The sequence below is a fragment of the Grammomys surdaster genome, unplaced genomic scaffold (assembly GCF_004785775.1).
Source record: "Grammomys surdaster isolate TR1022 unplaced genomic scaffold, NIH_TR_1.0 188, whole genome shotgun sequence".
Classification (NCBI taxonomy): domain Eukaryota; kingdom Metazoa; phylum Chordata; class Mammalia; order Rodentia; family Muridae; genus Grammomys; species Grammomys surdaster.
Window position 1 is genome coordinate 10,866,627 of NW_021604633.1, and position 11,820 is coordinate 10,878,446.

At 39.6% G+C, this 11,820-nt stretch overlaps 1 protein-coding gene across 1 annotated transcript in view; it reads right to left on the bottom strand.

Annotated features, from left to right (window-relative positions):
• Lrrc72 (leucine rich repeat containing 72) overlaps positions 1-8,773 on the bottom strand; it is a 43,775-nt gene extending 35,002 nt beyond the window's left edge. The window contains exons 1-2 of the mRNA XM_028768791.1: positions 8,600-8,773; positions 3,366-3,439 (exon numbers count right to left, since the gene is read on the bottom strand). Coding sequence (XP_028624624.1) covers positions 3,366-3,439; positions 8,600-8,689 — 164 coding nt within the window. The 5' untranslated portion in view covers positions 8,690-8,773. The remainder of the gene's footprint in view (positions 1-3,365; positions 3,440-8,599) is intronic.
• Positions 8,774-11,820: the final 3,047 nt, after the last annotated feature.

Below are 11,820 nucleotides of genomic sequence, written 5' to 3' on the forward strand. Positions count from 1 at the left end.
CTCTCTCCCTCTCTCCCTCTCTCCCTCTCTCCCTCTCTCCCTCTCTCTCTCTCCCCCTCTCCCCCTTTCCCCATCTCCCTCTCCCTCTCCTACTCTCTCTCTCTCCCTCTTCTTCTCTCTCTCTCTCTCTCTCTCTCTCTCTCTCTCTCTCTCTCTCTCTCCCTCTCTCTCTCTCTCTCTCTCTCCCCCTCTCTGTCTGTAGTCTGCAGTCTGTTTCTGGGAAGGACTCTTTGGAACATGGAGCATCTGACTCCGGCACTGGACAGTGATGATAGCATGTTAACACCAACTCTTTGTTGATGTAATCACAATGACCTCTACTTAGAAGTATAATGACTTTGAGCCTCTCTTTGGGAATTTCCTGTACATTTGGATCCTTTAGTACATTATCAATGGGTCCAGTTGTCCTCATCAGTTTTCTTATAGTAATATTATAGATGCTGAAGATGTGGTATTACATAAATATAACAAAGCGATTCACTTTTTAAACAAAGGGCTCTCGAGCTGAGAGCGTTTACTCTGCACACAAGCCTGTCCTGCAACAAGAATACGATGTTATATTTTAAGATGGGGCCAAGCAAGAATATGAGGTATAAATTTACTACTAATGATGCTATGACTTCTGCTGACAACTATATGTCAATACATGTTACAGAGTATATGCCTTGCAGTTACCAAGAGACACTGAGAAGACACTGTCATTGTAAGAGCAACAGGAATTTAAGCAAAGCCCACCAAGCTTATTCATATAGACTCTGAAATATTTTTTGCGCCGACTCTGTTATCTTTCATATAAGAAGACCACTAATCACCGATAGCCAGAGTATTTCTAATTTTTCTAGTGTTTTAAAGCTATCCTTTTTATCTACCCACTCTTGTGATCAATGGTATGCCATTGCTGGAGTTGCAAAAGGCTTATTGCTGCAACATTTTGACCATATACATTTTTATTATTGTTATAAATTGAATTGATTTCTAGAAAGACTCAAAGCATGACCTTGAACATATTCAAATTTTTGGTTATATATATTATATTCTAAAACATTTATTTGTTTGTTTAAAGCTAAGGATCAAAGCCATGTCCATGCTGGGCAAAGTGTGTGGCTAATGCTTTATACCCAAGCATTGGCTTACATTTCAAGTAGAGGATCTCTTCTTTATCTTACCAACAAGCAATTCAGAGCCACTAAAAAAGTTACACATTTTCTGTAATAAGTTAAAAATAACTATTTAATATTACCAAAGAAATATGTTTATTAATGAATAATTTCTCAAATCACCGTAGACACAGTGATTAAATTCATCGTTAAACTGGAATGTTTCATTAGAGTGAGGCTGGATTTCAAAGATTTTAAATAAATAAATATATGCCATGCCATATTATATAATAACACACAAATTATTCATGGCCAGCGAGGCCCAAGAAGGGGAAAAAAAATCAAAAGCACAGGGCCAATGAAATGACACTGGGTTAAAGGAACTAGCAGGCTGAGCTATTAGCTTGAGTTTAATCCCGAGTCCCACATGGTAAAACCAAAGAATTTATTCCCTGAAGTTGTTTTCTACCCAGCTCCCAATACAAAACAATATAATGAGTTAATGAAAATGATTAGCAATCCAGTCTTTGTCCATTTTGTTTCACTATAACCCACTACCTGAGAATTTTTTTTTTAATAAAGAACAGATTTGCTGAGGCTCAGGTTAAGCAGGAGGCACAAGATGAATCTTTGTCTCTTCCTCAGATTCTGTCAGAAAGAATGATCCTAACAATGTCAGAGATATGCTTTTAGGGTGTGTGGTCCCTAAATAGTAACTCATTTATTCTGATGCTTAAAGAGCTAATGGCCAAGGGGGGAATCCTGGTTAGCTGTAACTTCCAGATTATCTCTATTGTTACTATTCTAGGGGATTTTGAGGTACTCACTAACTGGAAGGACTGTGCTAGCCTCAAGGAGGGGCCATGTTTCTAAGCACTGTGGCTATGGTGTTGCCTTTCCTGTCTGGGCCCTGAAGGTGAGCACCAACACACCTAAGAACCTAAAGAAGGTGACCAGCACAGAGGGGCACAAAGACATCCACAAGCCAGCTCTCAGAATGATGGGAGTGGCATGGCTTGCCTGAGAAGAGGAAAGAAAATACGGAGCAGTGGCATGGGTATGCATGGGTGTGCATGGATGTGCATGGGTGTGCATGGGTGTGCATGGGTATGCATGGGTATGGTGTGACACCGTTGCAGATCATACTTCTCTTGCTCACGTTCTTTCCCTTACTCCTGTCCTCACCAACAGAAGATGGATTGTTAAGTCCAAGGTCAGTCAGCATCTGGCCCTCTTGCTGCATCATGACCTGGTGAAGATGTGTGAGTGTTGGGGAACAAACTCAGCCAGTTTTGGTGGCAGTGGCATTAAGCCAGGAAAGAAATGCAATGCTCCCATGGCCCAATCAACTCGCAATGGCCTTGTTTCTCAATATTGCTGCAGTAGGGATTTACTTTCTAAAGTACGAGTTTTGGGGGCCACATATGAGTCAGAGTAGTGTTATTGCTATTAAAATTCAAACAGTGGTTGTGCAGAAGGCCACTTATTGGCCAGTGGAAATGCACTGTGGTCAGAGTCAAACTGTACCCATCACATCCTCTCCCACCTATGCCTGGAGTCTGTCTCAGACACTGGGATAACTGTGCTCTCTAAAGCACCACCTTGATGTAAAGGAGAGATTTTCTTGTTTACTAACAAAATTAACATAAGTGTTTTTATGGGTTATAGCAAAAGAATTGTTTTTATAGTATAAGAACAGTGGAACACTATTCGTCATAATCATCATCATAATAACTGAGTACTTATTATGTACCAGATCTCTAGTTTCTAACTCTCAATGTCACAGCAATCCTGCAATAAGATTGTATTATTATACAAGAATAGGATTGCTAAATGAAGTAAAAGGTATCTTGTAGATATTTGCAGGTTTTGAAAAGTATCGCATATTGTCTGGGACATAATGATACTAAAGTTATATCCAGTGTTTTTCTAAAACGCATATTTTAAAACTCATATTTCTAAAACTCATATCAGTGTTTTATTTGTTTTTAAATGTGATAATCCTACCAGGAAAGTTACATAACATGTCAGGATCATCCTGAGGCAGCCTGGCTCAAGAACCTCTGTCTTTTAATCCTTTTCAATGTCTTGCCTCTCCAGTGTAAGTAGTAGACCCTCATTTGTGGTATAGTAACTAGACTGTGGTCACTTACCCAGTCAGTCCTTAAAGAAGGTGTAATGAAAATACATTTGTCTCTATAAAAGACTGTAAAATGATACTCTTCTGTGTGGATTTTTTTTCTTTAATTTTTCATGAAGTACACTTACTTTTTAGAAAGGAACAGCTCCAAGACGTCAAGATCTCTCTTGTGGCCACATATCTTTAGCTGATCTTCAACTGCCTGATAACATATAATTAATCTGTCAAAGCACATTCCAATGAGCAAAAATACTGAGACATTTGCAGTCAATAACAATATGTCTACAGGAAGATCAAAAGAAAGGCGAATATAGAGGCAACCACTCTAATTGATAAATTCCAACACTACAATTATATATTATTTACTCATCTTTGTGGTTGAATCTCATTATTTTTAACCCTAGGCACAGATGGGTAAATAACTTTTAACTAGAGAGGGAAAAAATAAGAATATGTATAAACACTACGATTAAGTTAATTTTCTATGAGGTAGAATATTTTGGCTCTTGAACAATTACTCTAAAATATTCCTTCAGAAATGAAGAATTAGTGTTTGAAGGGGTTTTGTATTTACAGAGAGCATTTACAGGTAGAAGGGTTAAAATATAATGTGTATTTTAGATATGTTCTTCCAGTGGCCCACATCAACGAGTATCAAACAAAGGATTAAATGTCATTTTTTTCCTCTGAGTAAATTAATACAGGGTCCATTTTCTTGCTACAGGCTTTGTTTTAACAGTACAGGCCTGGAAACAGCTATAACACCCTGTGCTTTTTCTTTAATAATTACCAAATAAACAGTTGTAGGCCACCTAACTGAGAGTAATATGGAGTAATTACAGCCTGTCTATAATTGGCCATGATCGTGAGGAGCTAACAAGACACAACAGAAGTGACGGGGTCACCCATGTACTTCTGGGGCCCACAAACATCATAATTATCCAAGTCAAAACAATCAAAGATTCGGGGTGTGGATTTGTGGTGGGTGGTAAGATTGCAGAGTCAGAGAAGGGATTTACAAGATTTTGAGAGGGCATTGTCTGTGAAGTGGCGAGCTTTAAGACAGTAGAGTGAGCAGATGAACAAATACAGAAGGAACTGAGAGGGGTACATATCTTAGTGGAGGATAACTGTAGATTTCCAGTTCCTCACTGCCCTTGGTTCTGAAGGGAAGCTGAAGTACAGGGTGTGGAGAGTTATAGGCTCAGGTTGAAGTCTTCCAATAGCTGGATTATATTTCACACTTACACAAACCAAAGCTTGAGAAAACTCATTGGGACAGGTTTGGATGTTCTCACCTGGGTATGCAGAGTCAATCAAAGTGCTGCAAAGTGACTTAGGGCCAAAGGAGAATTAAATTTTTATCCTGTTAAAGTTACAATCACACTTTTAACTTGATCTAGCCATTGCTACTTGGAAACACAGTGAGGTTTTCATAGAGAAGTGTATTCTTATTAATCTCAACATACTTCTGTGTGGCTAGGAAACACTCCCCATAATTGGAGTATGGATTAAGGCATGCCCTCATAGTGGAATAGTTGTCCAGGAGGTTAAGAAGATAGCAAAGGATACGATGGTCAATTTCATATGTGAACACAACTGGTCTAAGAGATGCCCAGCTAGTTGTTAAAACATCATCTGTGAGAGTTGATGAGTGTGTCTCAAGAAGAGATCGGCATTTGAAATGGCTGTCTGAACAAAGACACTGATTCTTGGTGGTATGGTGGGCATCACCCAAGCCAGTGAGTGCTGCACATTTATTTTCACTTGAGGAGATGGGTGCTCACCTTCCTCTTTCCCCACACAACCTCACTCCCAGCCATCAGCCACTGGCCTTGATCAGGAACAAGGCTGTAGCCTTTCTCAGACTTCCAGCTTGCAGATAACAGGTTGTGAGAGGTCCAGTCCTTCCCTTCCCAGGTGAACCAACCTCTCTTAGTAAATCTCTGCCTATGCTTATACATGTTATTGGCTTTGTTTCCATGGAGATCAGGGAATCTAGACAGTTACTTTTAAGTAAAGTGTTAATGCCGATGTAATTTGTGTAAGTCAACAATAACTGTTTTCTTTCTAAAAAATTTAAATACATACAAAATGTATATCCTAAAAATAAAAGCCATCATGTGATTATGAAGAAGTTTTATTTCTAGAACATATATTATATATGGATGTATATATGCTATATATAAAATAGATGTAAGTGTGTGTGTGAGTATGTGTTTATTAAGATGGAATCTTGCTATTTTACACAGAGCTCATTTTGAACTCCTGAGTGAATGTGATTTTCCCATCTCAGCTTCCTGAGTAGCTGCAGTATGCTGTTGCCAATGCCAGAGTACTAAACACAAGGTAATGCATTTTTAAGTGCTTGAATATTTTATAATAGACATGTATTAACTTGACAGCCATAAAGTTTTATGCATTTTCAAAATGTTAGCCACAGAGGAAATATTTAACATTTTAATAATTTTAGAAAAGTTTGAGTTGACTAGGAAAATTTCAAATATCACTGTAAGTTGCAAACTCCTGATACAATTAATAGCTTACACGACTTTGATCACGGCACGTTCCTTTTCATACAATAATTATGTCCGACTCCAGTAAAAAGTTTGAATATCAAAGTGCTACAAAGTGTGCTGTGATGTCTTAGGTTTCATTAAGTGGTGAGAGGCAGTTCCAAAATCCACCCCCAGAGTTTCACTATCAGTGCATATGGCCCTTCACTTAAGAGGTCTTCCAGCAGTCTTCCCTGATGATTTTGCATTGTGGTAAAATACACACACACACACACACACACACACACACACACACTTTAGCACTTTTACTATTTTCAGCTTTATAGCTCTGTAGGATCAGGGATATTCTCAAATGATTTGCATCCACATTGCCTTATAACCACAAGCACTGACATCTTCCAGAACCTTCCCTCTGTGTATAACTGAAGCTCAACCCTTCACATGCTCCCCCTGCCCTGAGCCCTGGCAGGCAGGTATCGCTCTGCTTCGTGATTCTATGAGAGTATCTTCTATGGACCTCTGCAACACTTGGCCATGGGTGATTGGTCTATTTCAGTCAGCAGAAGGTCATTAGGATTTATGTAATAATATGTATCACAAATTCACTCAGTAAAGCTCAGTGACATTTTATTGCATCTAATGCTTATATAGATAGACAAGTGGGTCGATGTCATTTCAGTTATGGCCAATAATGCAAGTGTGACCACAGGCCTACAAAGATCTGTGCAAGCCTCAGCCTATTTTCTTAGGTAAAGGTGAAGAAATGACCCAGTAATTCAGGTCACTATTATTTTTAAAGTTTTATGACATTTTTTATGACAGGATAGACATGGCAGGCATTTTAGAAAAGGAATATTTTCAAGACAGTAGAGCCAAACACAGTCACCAAGCCTCCATTTGAAACTCCCAAAAGTGCTTAGTTTAGGCTGTGACTATCCTGCAAGTTTACCTGGTAAAGCTAGGGGTAGATTTAGTAAGGTGTCTGCCATCTATTACCAAATCAGGAGGAGACAGTAAACGACATCTAATGAGATACAAGAAGGTGACAACTGGGAAATACTATGAGAAAGGGAGACATATTGTAGCAAAGATAGAGGAAGAAGAAATTCCTGTTCCTCTGGGCGACGAGGTTTTAGGGCAGGACCAAGAGTCTAGGCTTAAAGAAAGACAAGGAAAGAACCAGGATTTTGATGGAAGCAAGGGTTGGGTCCTCAGAACCCAAAGGATAAAATCAGTGCAAGGGAAAAGCACTGCACAGCCCTGAGCATAAAGGAAAGGCCATGGAAAGCAGTTGGGAGAATAGGTTAATGAAAGTGTTTGGGAATCACATCATGTTTACTTTGTGATGATGTAGATTTGGAAGTGTGCACTTAATTAGCATCCAAATAACACTTTTATGGGCTTCGATAACTATAACTGAAAAACCACATATTTTTTTTTTGTAAACTATCACTTGAAGAATAAGTTAACATCACATGGTCTATATATACATACACATGTATACAAATTAACTACCTGGTAAAACCTAAGTAGAAAGTCTAATGGAGGTCTACTTTTTCACATGACAACTATGTCAGTGTTTTAAAACAATGATCTGTGTGAAGTTATTTCCAAGGCTTGTTTCAATTTCTCCTTTGGTATCCTGCCCTTGTTGATACCTAAAACATGGGTTTAGTTAACTACTGAGTAATGTGGCTTTGGACTTAACACAGGGCAATGTGAATATCTTACTGAGTCTTTGGACTGCAGAAAGGATGTAAGAAGCTTCCAGAAGATGCCTCTAGGATCAGCGTGTGTGATAGCTGAGGGTGCACAAAAAGGTTTAGACAGCAAGCAAAGGTACCTCTGGGAAGTCAAGAATGACTGGGTAACAGGGAATGGAGGTAAGCAATGGATACTATCACATGGTGTGTGGATAGAGGATCCAGGCAAATGGTAGATAACAGGGCAATGGGAAGGCACAGGCAATGGTAGTGATGTCATGATGCTGATGACATCATCATGGTGGCTTTTTTGATGAGGAGAGGGGTGTCTGGAAGGAAGATGCAGCCAGCTGTGAAATGCTTGACATGTTGGCCTTGATTAAACATGTACTAAAGGTCAAGGTGTCCAGGAGAAATCTGCGTGTGCATCAATGTGGGTCCCATCAGAATTACCTGTGGTGATTACCCAGCCCAAAGGAGAGAAAAGGACACATGTAAGGTCATGGCAAAGTGTCAGATCGTGGGAAAGCAAGAGGGAACCAAGCTGGGAAGGGAGAGGACACAGGACACTGCCACGATGTGAGCCCAGGTAGGAATTTTAAGAAAGTAGAATTTAAGGTCTACAGAATTGTACCAAGCGGGGGTCGTTGTTATTCGGAAATAATGTTGGATTTGAGAACTATTCCACCAGCCTGCTAGGGGAGTGGGGTGCTCAAATTTCAAGTTAATTGGTACTTTATGAAGAAAATGAAAATAATCCAATACAAGCTCGCAATGGGCATGGTTCCCCACAGGAAGAGAACAGCAGCTTTCTCCACGACTCATTGTCTCAGAATTTTAAAATTGCAGAATGGTTAAATATTCCACTAAAATCTACCAAAGGAAACATCTTTGATGATCAATTCCTGCACCCCATGCAACACAACCCAAGTTAGGATTTAGTATGGATCCCTAATGTCTCCAAACTGCTATGGAGACTGTTGGTCTGTAGCGTAGCTAGAGGGACTGAGTGGAGTTTAGCATTGAAAACGCCCACTTACTAGGACCCCAAGGGCATTCATTCTCTAGGAGAGCAGAATGTCCTCCTACCCCAACTGAATCTGGGTCCAAGGCTGTTGATCTAGCAAGGGAGGTGCCTCTTACCTTCAGACTGCTTGGCAGAGCATTTTCTGACACCTTCGAAACTTTAGTACATGGAAAGACCGGCAAGGAGGACTTCCGGTTTCTGGACATCAAGAAAATTATGGCAGTGAGGGACACCAATAGACCACTGGGCTTGGCCAAGACTGCATCCTTCTCTTTCTACCTTTCCGTCCAATAAAGGCCAATGTAAATCAGTCAAGCTCTGAAGAAAATCCCTGACTTCTGTGACGTTTATGCTGGTACATCACAGACCTTTTGTGTCCTCTCTCTCTCCAGCAGGGTATGTGGGCCATGACGCACAGTGCGTCATCTAAGTGTCAGAGAGCGGGAGTGAGTGAGTCCGAGGGCCAAGCAGTCACCCAGCAATCATTTCAGAGTTGATGTATGAACACCATTTGTGGAAATGAAGTATCCCTGAAGGCTACCAGCAGTTGTACAAGCGAGGAGTGAGGCCTTCTCTGCTGAGTCTTGGGGGATTCCCCACACAAATGGAAAAACATTACGATTTTATTCTTTATCAAATTTTACAGTTTACTTATCATGGATTATTATTTTGCACCAATTTTGATTTGAAATCCTAGAATTAAGATTTTTATTTCAAATGCTGAGGTTTGGGTATCCCTAACATATCCACACCAAGGTCTCATCATGCACCTACACCTAGGATGGCGAGTGAGGTTGGCGGTATCCTCAAGATTCCAACTACACAGGAAATAAAACTTGCTGTTGACTGCATGGGCCAACAGCGAGTAATTAAATGTTTCCTTTGGCAAATCTTTTCTAACAGAGCTTTTATGTATGTATATATGTATGTATGTATATATATATATATATGTATGTATGTATGTATGTATGTATGTATGTATGTATTGGTTGCTATGTGTGTTAGCTGCATTGGAACCAGTCACGTTGACTTCTCTGCAATCTCTATTGCATAAGTCAGGTTTCTCTCAGCTGAAACACTCGGGGGAACTTAAAGACCTGGATCCAGTTTGTAGTGCCTCTTGTTTTCTGTCAGGACTTTATGCACTGCATTAAAAAATATTGATTGAATGGCATGAGCTGGTTTCTAGTCTACAAATCAGAACCCGATATTTAGAAATCAAATGTAGCTTTCTAAAATGGATCTGACTTCTAAATATTTAAAAGTGGTGTTAAATAGAGAGTATTGAAGATGGTCTCCGTAGATGAATTAAGAGCTTGGGGCTGGAATTACCATGGAGGTTGTGATCCCCTAAGAACTGTTGCTTAAAAGGTTATTATACCAGAAATAAAATGAGAGATATGGCCCATTAAAGATGTGCTTAAAAAGTGTATAAAGTAATTTATTGGCCTATCTTCCAGTTTTGTACTTAATATGTATTACGGCATTTCAGATATTAATATGTTGCATGGAGACATGAGAAAACACAGCATTTGTTAAGTTTTGTACATTTTACATAGTTTTAAAACTGTAGGCAAAAACTTTTACAAACTTAAAACCATATTCCATTTAATTTCTACTAAAACTGTATTTGAAAAATTTATCTCTTAATCTTATACATTTTACTTTTCACTGTAAGACCCTTTAAACACATTCTGAAGTGTGTGTGTGCGTGTGCGTGTGCGTGTGCTTCTCTTTTACCGTGTGGGTCCCAGGGATGGAGCTCACGTTGTTAGGTTTGGCAAGCACACTTACTGGAGCCCTCATTGTAACATCTTGCTGTAGTCTTTTGAAAATTATTACTACTTAATTATCATGGGCACTAAAATAATGCAGACTTAACTACAGAATGTCAGAGACAGAGGCAAAAGAAGGCACGTTAACATAAAAACTCTTCAGAGAGGTCCTCATGTTAGTCAATTATTATTTTAGCAAGCATCCCTAGTAATGAGCTGAAGGCTTTTACCATCATATGCTAGGATGATAGCCAGAGGAACAGAGCCTGAAATCTTAAAAATGCATTTAGAATGTGCAGCCTCCTTTATAATCAATCTTGTTTTAATAAAAATAAAGTGGTTCCCCTAACTCCTCTCAAATCTTTGAGTAATATTTACACTGAAGCAAGACACCCTGTGTTTATCCTGTGGCTTCACCTCCCTGGCGTTCTGCCATTGCCTGGAGCGGTGTGCATACCCCAGTTTGAAAGCTCTCTTGCATCGTGCGTGTGGGTTTGGATAAGAAGAAAGGGCCCTGTGCACCAAGTTGGGGCATGCGGGGGCTCAGTCTCAGCTCTGACATTAACTAGTTGTTGACCAGTTTCAAAGTCACTTGGTGTCATTGGATCTCATATTTTTTAAACAACAAAATGGAGAAGTTAAAAGTTCAGTTAACATTTTTATTATTTAATGACATTATTCTACAAAATTTGGTGTAGTATTTATAGTGAAAATTACTGTGGAGATTGTTAACATTTAGAGATGTTGATATTTGAAGAAAAATTCTGCAGCAAAAAGTACATGAAGAAAACTATTCCTGGGATAGTCTATTATCAAAAAGTGTCCCATTAAATAATTCCAATGATCAGTTTGCTTGTTTTTTTAAGTGAGTAAAAAGTATTTATTAGGTAAAATGATCATTGACACCCGTTTTCTACTATGCAGATGTAGGGAATGAAAAATAACACAAAACTCAATCACATTTTGTGTCCTTTTCCTGCTATGGGGTCCCTTACGACACCACCGGCTTGTGGTGCCACCCAAGGGTTTTGACCATGGTTGCATTTTTGAGGTATCAGGGTGGTGATTGGTTCTGAACTGCAAGGGGGAGAGGTCAGTCTCTCTGCACAGCCTTATCCAATCATTGCCATCAGGGCTCTGTCTGCATGTAGCTCTCATCAGGTTCTCTCAGCAAAGCGGCCGTTGTTCCCACTTCTTTCTTGCTTGCTTTCTTCCTTCTCAGTGTTCATATAGGATTTCCAAGGGCCCGTCTGTACAGAAAAAATGAGGTGCTTCTAGTTTAGAAACAGTTCTATGTTATTCAGAAGATCTAAAAAAAAAGCTCATATAAAAACTCAATCAAATAATTTTCAGTTGGAAACTCATGGCTAATTCATCATGACTTCACGATAGGAATGGAGAGCTGTTGTCCAGGCACCCTCCGTTTTTCTATAGGCACTCATTCCCACCCTTTGAATCTAGGGGAGCAGGAGGGGCTCCAGCAGGTCCAGGTCTGACAAACATGACACCAACGGGTTTTGCATTTTACCCTTCTCTCCCTTGCCAAACCTTTAGATTGCACC